Genomic DNA, 18315 nt, shown 5'->3' on the forward strand with positions numbered 1-18315 from the left:
TTTACCCGGCATTGTTATAGGTGCTTGGTTTACCCGGCATTGTTATAGGTGCTTTGTTTACCCGGCATTGTTATAGGTGCTTTGTTTACCCGGCATTGTTATAGGTGCTTGGTTTACCCGGCATTGTTATAGGTGCTTTGTTTACCCGGCATTGTTATAGGTGCTTGGTTTACCCGGCATTGTTATAGGTGCTTGGTTTACCCGGCATTGTTATAGGTGCTTGGTTTACCCGGCATTGTTAAAGGTGCTTGGTTTACCCGGCATTGTTAAAGGTGCTTGGTTTACCCGGCATTGTTATAGGTGCTTGGTTTACCCGGCATTGTTATAGGTGCTTGGTTTACCCGGCATTGTTATAGGTGCTTGGTTTACCCGGCATTGTTATAGGTGCTTGGTTTACCCGCCATTGTTATAGGTGCTTGGTTTACCCGGCATTGTTATAGGTGCTTGGTTTACCCGGCATTGTTATAGGTGCTTTGTTTACCCGGCATTGTTATAGGTGCTTTGTTTACCCGGCATTGTTATAGGTGCTTTGTTTACCCGGCATTGTTATAGGTGCTTGGTTTACCCGGCATTGTTATAGGTGCTTGGTTTACCCGGCATTGTTATCGGTGCTTGGTTTACCCGGCATTGTTATCGGTGCTTGGTTTACCCGGCATTGTTATAGGTGCTTGGTTTACCCAGCATTGTTATAGGTGCTTTGTTTACCCGGCATTGTTATAGGTGCTTTGTTTACCCGGCATTGTTATAGGTGCTTGGTTTACCCGGCATTGTTATCGGTGCTTGGTTTACCCGGCATTGTTATCGGTGCTTGGTTTACCCGGCATTGTTATCGGTGCTTGGTTTACCCGGCATTGTTATCGGTGCTTGGTTTACCCGGCATTGTTATCGGTGCTTGGTTTACCCGGCATTGTTATCGGTGCTTGGTTTACCCGGCATTGTTATCGGTGCTTGGTTTACCCGGCATTGTTATCGGTGCTTGGTTTACCCGGCATTGTTATCGGTGCTTGGTTTACCCGGCATTGTTATCGGTGCTTGGTTTACCCGGCATTGTTATAGGTGCTTGGTTTACCCGGCATTGTTATAGGTGCTTGGTTTACCCGGCATTGTTATAGGTGCTTGGTTTACCCGGCATTGTTATAGGTGCTTGGTTTACCCGGCATTGTTATAGGTGCTTGGTTTACCCGGCATTGTTATAGGTGCTTGGTTTACCCGGCATTGTTATAGGTGCTTGGTTTACCCGGCATTGTTATAGGTGCTTGGTTTACCCGGCATTGTTATAGGTGCTTGGTTTACCCCCCTGCTGATTGCCATCACAGACCGGCTAGTTTGTCAACGCTGATTTTGACCCTCAGCTTATGTGGAGCAGTGTATTTGAGGGGGCTTGGGGACTAGGAGCCTTTCTGATAATACAAATATTTAATGCTTGTGAGGGACATGAGACAAAGCATACTAAAGTAAATAAAACACAGCTATGTAGAGTGGACACTAGAGAGAACATATAAATGCATGTCCATTGACCCCATCAACAGGGTCGGGGGCCCGAGGGTGTGCCGGAACACGACTATCTCCTCGGGTATATGGGCGGCGTGGAAGGATCACCTCCAGGTAGGCCCCCAACTCGGAAGAAGGGCATACGGTCCTGGTATCGACTACGTCCCTGTGAGTGGTGAGGTGTGCCGTTCGGCTCTTGGGTGGTCCCTGTGGGGTCCCCAGAGTGTCACCGCCAGGCAGGGCTGTTGTAGAGGTCGTGACTGTGTGGCAGCGACGGGTAGTATATCCGCCTGTAGCCCGCTTTTTCCGTCTGTGGGTTTTATGTGGTAGCGGTGAGGATGTTGTAGCTTGGCTGTCGGCGCTTGGGAGGCCGCTGAGGTCGCCGTTCATTGCGTTTTTGTTCACCTCTGTCCGGCTTCCTTGTGGCTTGTGCTTGTCTCATGCAATCCTGCAGCATGGACCAGAAATTGTCAAATATGATCCCCAGGGTGTCCGTAACATGACACCTGGGGTCTGCTTTATCCGGTTGCGGTATTGTCTGGCCCATTGTCGCAGCGCCTGGTGCGTCCGCCATCTTGAGTAGCTCCAGACCCTTGCAGCTTGATGGTTCTGCCGGGTACACAGAGGAGTTTAGAACGGAGGCAGGACAGATCTTTGGGAACCGGGATAACCCCCACCGGCAGGGGGGGAGGGGGGGTTAGGATGTGTGTGTCCCCTCGTCTGCCAGAGAACCGGGAGAGCGGCCGTCTCTCCTCGGCTCCCACCCGCACAGGCTGCTTGTCGCACGTGGTCCGCCTGGCTCCGGAGGACCAAGTGTCTGGTATCCCCGGGTTCAGGTTGGTCTTCTACACTCGTTTAGTGCTGTCGGCAATCCGTGTGCTCGGGTGGTCGGGCGTTGTGCCCTGAATCTTGAGTCCAGACTCGGGAGCCCACTCTTTGCACGTCTTGTCCGTTCGGCAGTCAGGCTCCCACCCTTATTTAATTATTTAATAATAATAATATTTTTTTTTTATCTTTAATCTGCCCCCTATCCCCTCACACAAACTATAACCCCTACACACTGCACTACACACAAATATACTGCCCCCCCTTACATACACAGCCCCATTACACACATAGCCCCCCTTACATACACAGCCCCCCTTACATACACAGCCCCCCCTTACATACACAGCCCCCACTTACATACACAGCCCCCACTTACATACACAGCCCCCCTTACATACACAGCCCCCCCTTACATACACAGCCCCCCCTTACATACACAGCCCCCCCCTTACATACACAGCCCCCCCTTACATACACAGCCCCCTTACATACACAGCCCCCCCCTTACATACACAGCCCCCCCCTTACATACACAGCCCCCCCTTACATACACAGCCCCCCCTTACATACACAGCCCCCCCTTACATACACAGCCCCCCCTTACATACACAGCCCCCCCTTACATACACAGCCCCCCCTTACATACACAGCCCCCCCTTACATACACAGCCCCCCCTTACATACACAGCCCCCCCTTACATACACAGCCCCCCCTTACACACACAGCCCCCCCTTACACACACAGCCACCCCTTACACACACAGCCACCCCTTACACACACAGCCACCCCTTACACACACAGCCACCCCTTACACACACAGCTCCCCCTTACACACACATCCCCCCCTTACACACACATCCCCCCCCTTACACTCACTGCCCCTATACACACACATAGCACCCCTCACACAAAAACACACTGCTCCCAATACACACACTGCACCCTTTACACACAAACACACTGCTCCCAATATACAAATTTATACCCCATACATACACTGCACCCCTTTCACACACGCACTACCCCTCCATAAACATACTGCGACATTTACACACAATGCACCCCTCACACACATACACACTACAGCCCCTATCCCGGCAGACCTGGGTAAGTTATCAAACGTTTTTTTTAAACGGTTTGACTACTTACTCTGGGAGGGCGCCAAAGCAACTCCTGGCACCAAAACCACTACAGAGAGCTGTAGTGGTTATTGTGCCTGGATTGTTTCTTACAATAATCTGCCAGTGCCCCTCCCGAGATTAGCTTCTGGATCCGCCACTGGGCTGACTCTGCATACATGGCTGAGATCATCAATAATAGGAAAGCATGGGGAGGCTGTTATGCATGCACGGCAAAACACCACGCCGTGCCAATCGGCATCTCCTCATAGATATGCACTGAATCAATGCATCTTTATGGGTAGTGTTTAGCATCGCTGAATGTAAGTGCTTCACACTGTGCAGCAGTAGACTGGGAAGCATCTCTAGGGGGTCATATAAGTGACTGAAAAGGCAGTGTTTCATTGCTGAGCCAGTAGATCCACTACATTAAGCCGAGTGGTTCTGGTGACTATAGTATCCTTTCAAGATTTTTATCATCTTTGAATGTATGCATCCCTTTTGATATGCTTATGTTTTTTTATTTAGTGGCTTTATTATATTTATTTGTGCTTTTTTAGGGTTGCTTTGTTTTTAAGCCAAGCGCAAAGAAGAAAAAGACTTCCATCACATCAGGTAAGTGAAATGACTAACACTGATTCCAGTGAAGCTTTGGGTGTACCATAGTTTGTAGTTTAGCAGTAGAACAGGAATACGTTAGACAAAATATCCTTGTGCGTATGTGTAAACCTTTTTAATGGTGCAACAAGCATTCAATTCATGGTCCATTTTAAAATGTAATATCACTGTGTGTAAATTATAGAAATCTTTTGTCTTTAACCCCTTAAGGACCAAACTTCTGGAATAAAAGGGAATCATGACATGTCACACATGTCATGTGTCCTTAAGGGGTTAAACAAATTAAAATCCCACATCTTGAAATATAGCGTATCATTGACCAAGCTCCTATCACTGGTATTATGCCTTTGTCCTATTTAATATTTTTAAGGCACAAGTGCATTCTGATATATTTTGAATAATACTTTGATGTACTTAGAAAACGTTGAAAGTTAGTAGAGAATCAAATGCTATTGAGAATTTAATGTTCCATGTATTAAAACCATTGGTTATATTTCAGCTGACTATTTTAATGAAAGTCTTAAGGATTCTGAAGATGGCAAGAAACGATTTGAGAGTTTTCAGTTGCTATGGGAACAGATGAAATCACAGACAGAGGTAAAGACATACTTTTGGGCAATGTATTTTCTCTTGTTAAGATTTTTTTACATCAAATTGCTGAAGACATGCTTATTAGAAGTTGAAACGCAAGAAAGTTAAAACACTAGAATAAAAGTGGAGTGTTCAATGATATTGAGACCCGGACACACAAGAAATGTAGAAGTATAACTCACTTGCTGAAACTTATAAAGATTTGGCATTTCTTGTCATCATAAATAAATAGAATGCTAAGATAGCCAAAACACATATAACAGTCAAAAGTAGATTGTCCAGCAGTTTATGAATTGTCATCTAAATGTTGACTTTACACAAAAAAAAAACCATAATGTGCTGAAAAATGATAAATATGTGGGTTCAGCACGAATATCCAAGAAAACAGTAGAGCACCTACAGATGATATAATAGGCGTGGGAGAGGAGGGTGGCAATATAATGGTAATAAATAACTTTAACGTGTTCCATTGCTGAAAGACATATAGAAACAAAAAAAAATTGATAATGGCGGAGTTGCTGGATACAAAAAAAGCTTCAGAGCTAGTGCTGTAACATAGGTTTTTACAAAGGGGACCTAGTAGATCAGAGAGAAAGGAAGTTGTGAATCAAACAAAATGCCCCAATTCAAGCATATCAATATATGCAAAATCCTAAAAGTCCCTGCTGTGCCTTCGAGGGCACTTCTCTGAACTTGATCTAAACATTCGAGGTTGATAAGCAGTCCCTAACGCTTGTAGTGAATACATATCTTGTATATGCCACAAGATTACAACAAAAGTAGTGCCTTTCAAGAAAAAATAATTGCCTGATAAATTAAAAGGAGCACACACAGCCCCATGATCTTCCAGCTCTGTCGGTGAATGTGTGTCAAATCAGTGAGTGTGTGTGTGTGTCTGTGTCCTCTGCGTGTAAATGTGAGTCACTGTCCTCTATGTATGTTTATCAGTGTGAGTGACTGTCAGTGTCCTCTGTGTGTGTATGTGTATATATATGTGTGTGTGTGTATATATATATATATATATATATATGTATATGTATATATGGAAGGCGTGGCCTGAAGTTGAGGGAGGGGCTTGGTTCCCCTTCTTAAGGAGCACCAGCCCTTCCCTCATTTCCTGTTAGGTCTGGCGAGTTGTGTGGAGAGAGATCGTCACTTCCGGTTGGTCTTGACGCCATTCTGCTTACCTGTATCTCCGTGGTCAGCTTCCAGGGTCCCAACGAGTCCTGTTTCCTCTGGTTTCGGCTGTCTGGCTTCATTTCCAGGCTGGGCGTTTCGCGGGGCTTTTTCGTTGCGGCAAAAATCGTAAGTTACACGGCCGTCGCAATTTTCGGCGCGACCGGTTTACGTCATCCTAGTGCGACAATCGCACGCGTGGTAGCAGTTCGGTACATAATTAAACGAATGCCGGCATTCGGTTACGGCTTATATACGGTATATAGCAATGTGTAAATGTTTATTCGTGTGGGGCAATTCGTTACATATTCTGGTCATCTTATGACCGTTCATTTGCCGAAACGATCTTCAATCTTAGATGTTAAGACTTGTTATAGGCGCTAGGGTGACCTCTGGTGGCTGGTTCATTATTAATGATTTCTCTCTCTAGTGATGTTTCCACGACCCCTGGTGGTCATAAGGGTAATGACAGGTGGCATGAATTGCATTCTAATTTGGGTATGATTACAGGATATTTGTAGACATATGTTTTGACAACACTGCTGGTGCTAAATGTTACGGAGGATTTTGGTAGCAATAGTCTGTGACACATATATGCTTGTTAGGATATATGTCTGGAATAAATTTGGCCGTCAGAAGGATGGTTCAAGTATGATACCTTGGCCTACGGTATACTTTCTGTTTTATAGTTAGCACATACACCATATTAGTATCAAATATATACAGGACATATTGTCACGAGCAATGTTTAGCATTTTGATGATTATGGACCTCTTATGTTTCAGTATCAACAGCAATTCCACAGTGGGCTGCTACTCTACCAACTTTGTCACTTGACATAGGTCAGTAATCACGATTCATTATACCTTAATGGTCATGCAAGACCTGGGTCCTTATGTGTTTTTTTCTGTATTACTAGGTATAGGCATCCTTGCTCTTTTTTGAGTATTTGGTTCCAGTCCCCTACTGTTGGAATAATTACTGGTAGGTATCGGAATAGCAAGGGATTGAGGGGTACATATTTATAACCCTTACAAACTCAAAATTACTCTCGTAGGTTACTACAGATCGCCTATATCACCTTATCATACTATCTTGCTATTTGCTCATCAGATACGTTATGTTTTCTCGATTATTTTTTTTTTTCCCTCCCTTCCTACACTTTTCGGGTAATAATACAGATATACTGGCATACACAATAGGAGCCTCTAGGTATGTTTTTCTGGCCTTCTACGCCTTACGTTAGTGGTCCCGCGAGGCCAACATCCATCCTCATTTCGGAGGTACGGCATTCCCTTGGGCCAATTCATAGCTAGCCGCCTCGCTTGGTTGCATAGAGAGGACCTCACTTGTCACTCCCATTCTGTCTTATGCTATTACGAGTCACGGAGAGGCCATCACCCCGCCATAATGCCAATGGCCACGTATCCCACACGAGCCAACGTCTATAACGGTCACTATCACCTATTACCCCACTAGTAATAAGTGGTGTCCTGTGGATGTTTTCGACAAATATCTTTCCTTCTGTACAATGACTCTAACACAACCACTGCTAACCTTACACGGTAATAAGCTTACTACGAGTAAGTTCATGGTATATGTAAGAATGTTGTTGGTTCGGTTAGGATTGAACCCAGCCAACTACTTTGGTCACTCATTTAGAATAGGAGCCGCTACTACAGCTTCTAAAAAGAATATCCCGGCTCACATCATTAAAATATAGGCCAATGGAAATCCACGGCTTACACCAGATACATCCCTCAGCCAATACAAGAGGTGCGCCTAGCATTCAAGACTATGAATATGTGATATGCTATGATGTATTTGTAGGATGAATAAACTGGTTTATATCTTTTTTGCCCTCTTTTATTTCAGGCCTACTACCTCGTCAGTTCCGGTACACCACAACTGACATTTCCATTCCCTGTTTGTCTTATGTTACTAATGCTACGGCTCTATGCCGTGACCACAAATGGAAGGCGTGGCCTGAAGTTGTGGGAGGGGCTTGGTTCCCCTTCTTAAGGAGCACCAGCCCTTCCTTCATTTCCTGTTAGGTCTGGCGAGTTGTCCCACCCACCACACCTCCTTTTTATAAGCATTTCATAAGGTAGGCCCTCTTTTATTTCAGGCCTACTACCTCGTCAGTTCCGGCACACCACAACTGACATTTCCATTCCCTGTTTGTCTTATGTTACTAATGCTACGGCTTTATGCCGTGACCACAAATATATATATAAATATAATGTGTGTGTGTCAGTGTCCTCGGTGTGTAACAATTATCTGTGAATTCCATTTTCATTGTGTGACTTTTATACTTCAGAATTATAGTTCAGACACTTCTCCTTTTTTTTATTTCTAAAAATATTCTTAATTACCTAATTAGGTTTGTTCCTCAATATGGAATTAACTTAAAAATCAGTGACTGCACGTTTAATTTGGCTTTTGAAACAATAGAAATTGCTTTCTCGAGGCATGGGTACGTATGATTTAAAAAAAATATATTTTAGATCTCCAAGTTGACTTCTCCGTAAAAAAGCTTGAGAAACGCTGTTTTAGGCTGAGAATCATTTTCTTTCAATTACTGCTCTTTATTTACTGCTGTTAGCCATTTTTCCCACTAGATGGCACTATAAAATTCAATTTGAAGATGCAAGTTGCTAAATCACATAGGACACTTTGAGGGTTTATACACTAAAGCACACATTCCAGCAAATTGCAGGATATAGGCCAACATAGAAATTCTTCATCTCTGCTATAGGGATAGTTGATGTTTTGTTTTCAGTGCACTCTAATTTGGAGTTTATTGTTTATTACCATTGCTTGGTCCAGTACTATAAGACATTGTTTTTTTTTGCTTATTGTATTGAACAAGGTTCGACATTTCATTGGGACATGTGTTAAGTGGGACAGAGCCCAATTTGTCAGGCATGGAGTCTAGTGCCCCATCTGGTTAAAACCTCACCAGCTGCCAGTCCAAATCATTAATTTGTAGGATTTTTATTTCCCCAGCAACTACAAGATGAACTGAACAGAAAGATCTTTGATAACCTAATATGCTTTTTAAGAAAATCCCACCCAGACTTCCAGGAAAAGAAGGATGCTTGGAGCTCAAGGATGCGATCTAGTGAAATCCCTACAGCTGCACTTGTTCTTGGTGAATACCATCTTTTATTCACATTGTTTCAAGACCTTAATTGATAATCTGCATGGTTACCATTAACAAATGTATTACCACATTGGCTATGCTGTATTTGTACAGAGATAAAGAGAGTACTAAGTAATAACAAGTTATTTGGCTGTTAAAATGAATAAATTAAGCAGCTATTGGTAACATTTTAAGGGCTATAATTTGTGGCGTTGACATCATCATGTGATGTGAGCAGGATATTGCTTTGCTGCAGAGAGATTTGGATAGATTGGGGGACTGGGCACCAAAATGGCATATGAAATTTGACTGTTTATAGAGAAACGCAAAGTTATGAACTTCGGGGTCAAGAATGCACAAGCAACTTACACCCTAAATGGTAGTGAATTATAACTACCTAAATGGTTGCGAATGATAACCACACACACGAGAAGGATTTGGGAATTGTTATAGACCACAAATTAGGCAGCAATATGCAATGTCAATCTGCAGTTGCTAAGGCCAGTAAGGTTTTGTCATGTATAAATAGGGGCATAAATTCTCGGGATGAAAATATAATTTTGCCTCTTTATAAATCGCTGGTAAGACCACAACTTGAATATGCTGTGCAATTTTGGGCACCTGTTCTAAAGAAGGATATCATGGCACTAGAAAAAGTGCAGAGATGAGCTACAAAATTGATAAAAAGGAATGGAGCCTTTTAATTACGAAGAAAAGTTAAATTTTTTTATCTTTTTAGTTTGGAAAAACTGCGCCTCAGAGGCGATATGATAACATTATACAAATATATTCGGGGCCAGTACAAACCATTATCTGGAAATCTATTCATAAACAGGGCTATACATAGGACACGAGGTCACACATTTAGGCTGGAAGAAAGGAGATTTCATCTAAGGCAAAGAAAATGCCTGAATTCTCTGCCTGAAGAGGTGGTTTTGTCAGTCTATACAAATGTTTAAACTGCAATTGGATACATACTTGCAAAAACAAAACATACAGGGATATAATTTTTAATTAGTGGGGTAATAGCTGCTTGATCCAAGGAGACATCTGACTGCTATTTTGGGGTCAAGAAGGAATTTGTTCCTTGTTTGTTGCAAAATTGGAAGCGCTTCAGACTAGGTTTTTTGCCTTCTTTTGGATCAACAGCAAAAACATATGTGAGGAAGGCTGAACTTGATGGACGCAAGTCTCTGTTCAGCTATGTAACTATGTATGGTCTCTAATGGCCTTTTGTCAGTGAGGAATATATTAAATTTCTAGCTTTGGTGGATACAAATACAAAAAGATACGTCCTGCACTCACTCCCATCACTCCTGGGTGGCAGCAACAACCACAGCACAGATCAGCCCCAATACATACAGTAAAAACCAAAGAAAAAGTTACCTGCGCTCTATCCTAAAGCCAATCCCATGTGTTCCCTATTAAGGGTTAACAAGTATATAGGGGTGTATATAAAAAATACCCCTCTCTGTATCATTAGAGATATTTTTGCCAGAAGCTCAAGGATGCAAGGTAAAGGGTAGGACCCATCTAGGGTGGTCTGCCTTGACGTTGGCAGGCGGGCATTCCCTCCAGTGGCCATTGGAGTAACTAAATGACCTCCTTTTGTTTAAATATACATAGGGATTAAGGAGAGAGCACAGGTAACTTTTTTCTTTGGTTTTTACTATATGTATTAGCTGATATGTACTGTAGTCGTTGCTGCCACCCAGGAGTGATGGGAGTGAGCGCAGGACTTTTCTTTTTGTATTTGTATTCACTATTTGTATCACACAGCTTTGTTACAATGCTGCCGCCCATCCCATGTGTTCCCTATTAAGGGTTAACAAGTATATAGGAGTGTATATAAAAAAATACCCCTCTCTGTCTCATTAAGATATCTTTGCCAGAGGCTCAAGGTGAAAGGTCAGCTTTGGTGGATCCTTACAGCCCTGCAGTCATTAATCCAACTACTTTCTACAATTTGGAATAGGATCTTTAAAGATTGGGTCCTTAATATGTTAAATTACTTTACACATCAAGTAGCATGCTTTATTCTATGTATTCTATGTATGTAGGATTTTTTTACAGTCTCCTGTAGCTTCTTGATGACTACTTCCAGTTGCATAGACCAAAGCTTAACACAGACATTTGAGCAAAGCTGCTAATGAATCTTAAAATTTTTCCAGTCTGTGGATTTTTACAGTTTTTGCGGGTTTTAGTTCTTGTAGTGGAATTGCTGCATTAAAAATGTTACTGTCATTCACGCAACTTGTGGTCCTGTTTCTTTTAAATGTTTTTTTTTTCTTCAACATAACTATTCATTGTTCCTACAAGAAAGAGAAACCTGAAGTTTTATTAACGCTAAAGTTATAGGACAATGCATTGACCTTATAGTTACTATTTGAGATGGATTATAGTTTCTCTTGCATCTTTTTTTCTGTTTCTGCAGGAGTTAATGTTACAGATCATGACCTTACTTTTAGCAGCCTGACTGATGTTCTCAATGATACTGTCAGTCCATTTGTAGTCCTGTTACAAGCACAGGAATGTCCAGGTATGTGTCCTTTTGTAATATAAAAAAGGGAAAATTATTTTCATGGTTTATTTCAGTTAAACTATAAGAAACACTCCAAGCACCATAACCACTACTGTGCAGTGCTGTGGTTATGGTGCCTAGAGTGCCCTGGCGTCCAGCCAAATTTATAAGAGAGCTCAACAAAAAAACTCTGTTTGAGATAGTGGAGGTGGGGAACAGTGCTTATTGGATCCCAGGTAAGAAGTCAAAACATTCTGAAATATTTTTCAACTTACAATGAGGGAGCCACTAGGCACTTCTGACACCGTAATCACTACAGCATGCTGTAGTGTTTATGGTGCATGGAGTGTTTTTTTTTTTTTTTTTTTTTTTAAAGCAGGTTTGTCCAACCTGTGGCCCCCTAGATGTTGCTGGACTACAATTCCCATGAGTATTTAAATAAAAACAGCCAAACAGCCTGGGAATCATGGGAGTTGTAGTTCAGTAACATCTGAAGGGGTGGGGGGGGGGGGAGGGGGAACTGGTTGGACAGCCCTGCTTTAAAGGCCATAAAAATTTTTAAAAATATTTTTTATGTATGTTTTAGTTATGTGGTCATAGTGTCTGGAGTACCTTGGCACTGTCCTTCCATTCAGTGTTGAGCCATTCCTATTTTTGCTGCTTGGGCTAATGAGGAAGTGCTAGCCTGGGGGGCAATGATTGGCTAAGAGTGTCAGTTAATTATTTTCAGCCTATCACAACAGCCATTGCATGTATTAATTGGTATGGTCAGAAAGAAGTGTGTAATCTTTGCCTATGTCATTCATCCAGTGGGGGTAGGGCTGTGAGTAGCCATTCAATGCTAAACTGCTCGAAAATAGTTTAACATGGAGAATCAGTGCCATGGGACTTCAAGTACTATAAATAATTCAGTGAGATAAAATGGTTATAGACCCCAGAGAAGGGATAGGCAACTTTGGCACTACCTCTCTCGTAATGCTTTGCAAGCAATATGGCTGTAAGAGCATTATGGGAGATGTAGTCCATCACATCTGGAGTGCAAAAGGTTGTCTTTCCACACATTCTTCTCCCTGAGTAAAGCATATGAATATATGTCCCTTTAATATGATCTGACATTCTAACTCTCCTTTATCTTGTTTCAAGGGATAAAGCAGCTGCTACAGAAACTCCTCTCGCAACTAATGGGATGTAGCGCGGATCTTGATCTTGATCTTGATGATGATGAGGAACATGTGACCATATCTCAGAGGAAAATGAACTGTTCTATGGCCTCTCTTACTGGCTGGTATCAAAATATTACAAAGGTACATAAGCAGCCATCCCCAAATCAGTCATCTGTCTTGTAGGAGTGTGCATCAAATAAACCCACTAAATAACTACACTTTAATTAGTATTATTATGTTTGCATGTTTCAGTCTGTGTGTATCATTTTGCATTTATCATTCTGTCATTTTTTGGGTGTCTGTGTGTATCACTGTTTGCAGGGCCGAATCAAGAATTTTTGGCTAAGGCTGCACAGGTCAAGACATATTTTGCTGCCCCTCATCTTTACATGTGTTGGCCTGTCTGTCTCCTAACCCAACCTTTCACCCCTCTTACCCATTATTTTACCATTTTTGTGTCTGTTTCCCCCTTTTATATATTACATCCCCTTTTGTCAGTACTATGTCTGCTTTTGCTGTTTTACACTCCTTGCCCTCTGCTTGTGTTTCTTATCCCCCTATTAAATGTTTTACCTCCCTTTGTGTATATTATTTATCTTTTTTCCTTTTGTGTCTCTTGCCCCTACCCCAACTACAGTGTCTCTTACACACTTGTGTCTCTTAACTCCCTCAGGGTTATTTACTAAAGTGTGAATTTCAAATATCAGGCAAGAGTAGCTGAACTAAAAGCAGACAATGGGCTACTATGTCTCTTGTTAATCCCCCCCCCATACACACATTTGTGGCTATTATGCTCTCTGTAGTGTGTCTTCTCAGACCACATTGGAGGATCATCTGTATCCTAGACCCGATCTGACATGAAGCTGCTCACTACCAATTCCTTCATCCTTTCCAGTCACCACGAGCAACTCCATTTCACTCTGGTTAAATTTTAAAGGAGATCCTCTGCCACAGTCTGACTCTGTGCACCACCTGTCCTGGGGACATTGTTTTCTGCAGGCTGGTGTGCCCTTAGGCAGCTGCCTGTGCTGCCTTATGGTAACGCCAGTCCTCAGTGTTTTACAGATGTGGAACACCAGATGGCAAACTCAGAACGACTGTCCGAACCTGGGACTGTATGATAAGTAAATAATTGATATTGATAACTTTATTATTATTATTATTATTATAAACCAGTTCCAGAGAAGTCAAACTGTTCATAATTCGGTATACACAGATCAGTAGTAGGTGCTTTTTATATATCTCCCACTGCAGAAGCTTGGCACACCAAAGAAAAAGCGCTCCTCGTCCTCTGAGCATTGGCAGTCACCACCAGTCATTGTGATCTTCAAGGACCTGGAAAGTTTTCCAGCAAGTGTGCTGCAACAATTTATAGTCATCAGCAGGTACCAGTTTGCAATTGTTTTCTTCTAAGGAGTGATGATCAGTGCATGCCAATTTCTGCTTTTTATAGGATGTTTTTAAAGGAGTTTTCTTCCCTTTCCCCACATTCTTCTCCCTGAGTAAAGCATATGAACATTGTTTTTCCAGGTACAAGAACATCTCTGTTTGCTTTAACAAATATAATGATAAAACACTATGATCACTTTGCCATATTTTCGGGGACACCACTGAGTGGATTGCATTACCCTTTTTTTTGTTTCTTTAAACAAAATACAACAGTCACTGGGTTCTGATCTTTTCATGTGTTTCAAATTCACTGTTAATGCCTTTAAAGGACATTTATTAGATGGGGTCATTTCCAGAAAATTGACAATTCAACTTTAAAAATCACCAAACATAATAAATGGGCTTTATGCAGAATTGTTCTTTTATAATTTGGCTGTTGAATTGAATTAAAGGGATACTCCAGGTGCCAAAACAACTTCAGCTCAATTAAGCAGTTTTGTTGTAAAAACTAAACAAAAGAGGAGATAAGGTTGCGCCAAAACCGAATAGACAAAGTTACAAATATATTCAAAATATATTAAAAAATCCAATCTCAAAAATAACAAGAAGTAGTCCAATAAAAGTCCCAATAAATCTCAAAAATAACAAGAAGTAGTCCAATAAAAGTCCCAATAAAACTTTGCCAAAAGATATAGCCTCAAATATGTCTGGAATAATTCTTCTAAAACCGTGTCAGACCAGGGTATTCATCCGTATGTAAAAACAAAAGGAAAAACTAATAGTGCAATATAACCCAGAGATAGATAATACCAGTATAAAAAAAAAAGTCTAATATAGTCCTACTCACATTTTTAAGAGCTTATAACCAGCTCTAGTATGGCTAGCGTGCAGTGGTACAATTCCCATCTTAGGGAAACATGTGTTGTTAGGTAGATGTTTGGTCACTATGTAGACCATGAAAGAAATCTAAAAGAGACAGCAATAGTGCTCACTGTGTAAAAAAAAATTGCCAGGGGAATTAAATAATAAATGGTTACTCACATTTAGTAGAGCAGACAAACTGCTCACTGTATAGGACATAAGTGGTATAATCCCCACCTTGGGTTCTTTAGGAGTAGTCCTCACTGGAACATAAAATGGATACCAGGTAGAAAATAAAAGAACAAATAAAAAAGTAAAATGGCACACTCACAAATGGAAGTAGCCAAAATACCTTTATTAAAACAATATAAAAATATCCACAGCAGTATAAAATATCTACAACGCGTTTCACCAACAAGGCTTCATCAAGTGGTGATAAAAAGTGTAACCTGGCAGGTAAGGATTTTTATAGGGAATACAAACATGGCAGATTTGAAATTTGCACCTAAATGATGTCATAATTATGCAAATTAAGTATTTTAAAATGTAAGTAAATGAGAATGGGGACACATACACCTATTGTCCTCCCCCCCCCGCCCCCACCCCTGAGCGGCGGGAGGGGGCCCTAAATGAAAATGTGTCGTCACCCCCCCCGCCCCCCAAGGTGACTAGGAGTCCCCAAGCCCCTAGTCACCCCTCCACCCCCTCTCCCCCCCCCCACCCAAAACTAAAATTATTAAACCCCTACCTACCTCCCTCATCCTAAAAATAGTGAGGGGGGAATAAAAGAACTAAGTGCCTGTAAAAAAAAAAAAATTACTATTTTCTAATATCAAAGATAGCAGATAGGGTGAAGGGCACCACAGTAGCGTTCCAAAAAATATGGGAACCCTGGGATAACAGCCCATTGGGACAGGGAGGTGAGTGAGCGGAGCCCCATGAGGAGCCAGGAGACAAGATAGACAGTCGCCAGAGCCAGTAGGAATGCAACATAGTCGCAAGCATGACCGGCCGCCTCTGTTCCCCGCCGCGTGCTCCAGTGCCCCCTCATCTCTTTCTAAATGTCTATCTTTTCCTTTCTTCTTTTTCTTTACCTTTCTCTTTTCTTATCCCATGATTTACATGGGACCAAGCCTATGCCAGATACATAAGATAAGCAAAAGGGCGGTACAAGCACTGTAGATACAGAAGGTGAGAAAAAAAAAATAGGCACAATGGCGGAAGTGCGAACTGGCAGCCGGTTATTGCTATCTTCAGTGTACTCTCCTAAAAATACACCTTGGTTGACAGTAGAAATGAGCAGAGTAAAAAGATAATATACTGAACTACATAATGCATAACAAAGTGGAATTGCACGACATGTACAACAGGCTTTTGCACAAGCTGATATGCTAGAACGTTTGTCTTACTGTTTATGCCAAGTTAAAAAAATTGAAAAATAAAGAATAAAAAAAAACAAAAAACATAATACCCATCAAACTTGTAAAAAATAAAATTAAAAAACCTGACGCTAAAAAAATTAATCCATCTTCACCCGGCGAGGGCACGGCGCAGACTGAGCTTCGCAGGGCGGGGAAAGGCTTATAAAGCCTTCCCACTCCCTGCAATTTGACTCGGAACACTTTGATTGGTTGACTTGGAATTCATTCAATCAAAGTGCTAGTCATTTTACACAGCGTGGGAAAGTTCTTTGGAATTTTCCCACGCTGTGTAAAATGACACAGAGCACTCTGGTTGGATATCAAGCCAACCAGAGTGCTGTGACAGGTAAATGTAGAAACTTACCTGTCAGTCTCTTCATTTACCTGTCAGAGCACTCTGATTGGTTGACTTAAATCAACCAATCATAGTGCTCTGAGCCTAATTGCAGGGTGTGGGAAGGCTTTATAAGCCTTTCCCCACCCTGCGGTGCTCAGTCTGCACCGTGCCCTCGCCCTGTGAAAATGGATTAATTTTTTAGCGTTGTTGGTTTTTTTTTTTATAATGAGTTTGACAGGTATTATGGTTTTTATTTGGCCTTTTTTGGGGATGAAAAATAAAGCATTTAGAAAAAAGATATCAAATGGTAAGTTTTTTGTTTTTTTACAGGCACATTTTTTTTTTTTGGGTGGGGGGGTGACTAGGGGCTTGGGTAAACCAAACAAGTCACCTTGTTGAGGGGGGGAAGGACATTTTTATTTAGAGCCCCCAGCCGCTGCGCAGGGATGGGAGCTGGGGGGGAGGGCAATAGGTCCCCCCACCTTATTGTTATTTATGGCCCCCACTCGCCGCTCAAGGGTGGTGGCCAGGTGGAGGACAATTGGTCCTCCCCCATTCTCATTTAGGACCCCACCCGGTGCTCAGAGGTCCCCCCCCTATTGTTATTTAAGGCCCACACCTAACGCTCAGTGGTGAGGGCCGGGGGGAGGACAATAGGTCCCCCCTCAATGTTATTTAGGGGTGGAGGCCGGAGGGGTCTCTAGGTCCCAGTCTCTTGGTCTTCAGTTTAATAGCCCCCACTCGCATGGCACAGGAGGGGGACACTATGGGGCTTTTTTTTACTAGACATGCCCCTACTTGTGGCATAGCGAGTAGGGGCAGAATTTACTAATACTAAGTAACCTTTACTTAGTATTAGTAAATTTGGCTGAAAGACAAATTTAGGTCTTTTTCAGCCTTTTGGTAGAAAGCTCCCTAATACCGTGGGGATTAGGGAGTTATCTACTAAGCGGCTGCAAGATGCAGCTGCGGCATGAATAGGATTGAAGTTTCATTCATTCAAATGAAATTCGGATCCGAACAAAGTCCCGAATTGCGTCCTAACACGAATGGAGAAATTGTTCTCATCCTGTTAGGACTCAATTCGGTAGTTTTGCCGGCATGCTGTCTAAATGACAGGACGTTCGTGAAAAGTGAAAGGAAGCATCGCGGGAACACGGAGGAAAGGTAAGATTGTGGGAAAATCTCTCTGACCACCGGAAATTAAGCACACTTTGCTCCTCCGCTGGTTAGAGATGGTCAGGTGTAGGAAACCTCCATAAGACAAATAGTCCCTACTTTGTCTTATGTTTTAAAGAAAATTAGAGCAGAGAGGGAGAAATGAAGAACAGATCCTAGCAGAGGGAGAGAAGAGGAATTGATTAAAAAAAGGCTAGTTTGGCATGACAGTGCCACTTTAACTGCTTACAAGCTGTGAAAAAGACATCTGTGTTTATTTATTTTTTTGATGACATATCATTAGTTAGCACAAGTGTCCCTTTCATGCAGAAAAGGAAGAGATAATGTGTCCATAAAAAAGGCCTTTAATCCTGTTGGTTAGCTACATCTCTAGTTGCGGCTGCAGACTATTACATGTGTATTATTATTATTTTTTTTAATTTATATAGCGCCATCAGATTCCATAGCGCTGTACAAAGGGATGCCTGATCTTTATA

At 42.0% G+C, this 18315-nt stretch overlaps 1 protein-coding gene across 1 annotated transcript in view; it reads left to right on the plus strand.

Moving 5' to 3' along the window:
- ORC3 (origin recognition complex subunit 3) overlaps positions 1-18315 on the plus strand; it is a 75807-nt gene that overhangs the window by 4996 nt on the left and 52496 nt on the right. Inside the window, exons 3-8 of the mRNA XM_063443077.1 lie at positions 3999-4053; positions 4556-4653; positions 8833-8977; positions 11403-11507; positions 12633-12793; positions 13907-14037. Coding sequence (XP_063299147.1) covers positions 3999-4053; positions 4556-4653; positions 8833-8977; positions 11403-11507; positions 12633-12793; positions 13907-14037 — 695 coding nt within the window. The remainder of the gene's footprint in view (positions 1-3998; positions 4054-4555; positions 4654-8832; positions 8978-11402; positions 11508-12632; positions 12794-13906; positions 14038-18315) is intronic.

Source organism: Pelobates fuscus, chromosome 2, assembly GCF_036172605.1.
Source record: "Pelobates fuscus isolate aPelFus1 chromosome 2, aPelFus1.pri, whole genome shotgun sequence".
Classification (NCBI taxonomy): Eukaryota; Metazoa; Chordata; class Amphibia; order Anura; family Pelobatidae; genus Pelobates; species Pelobates fuscus.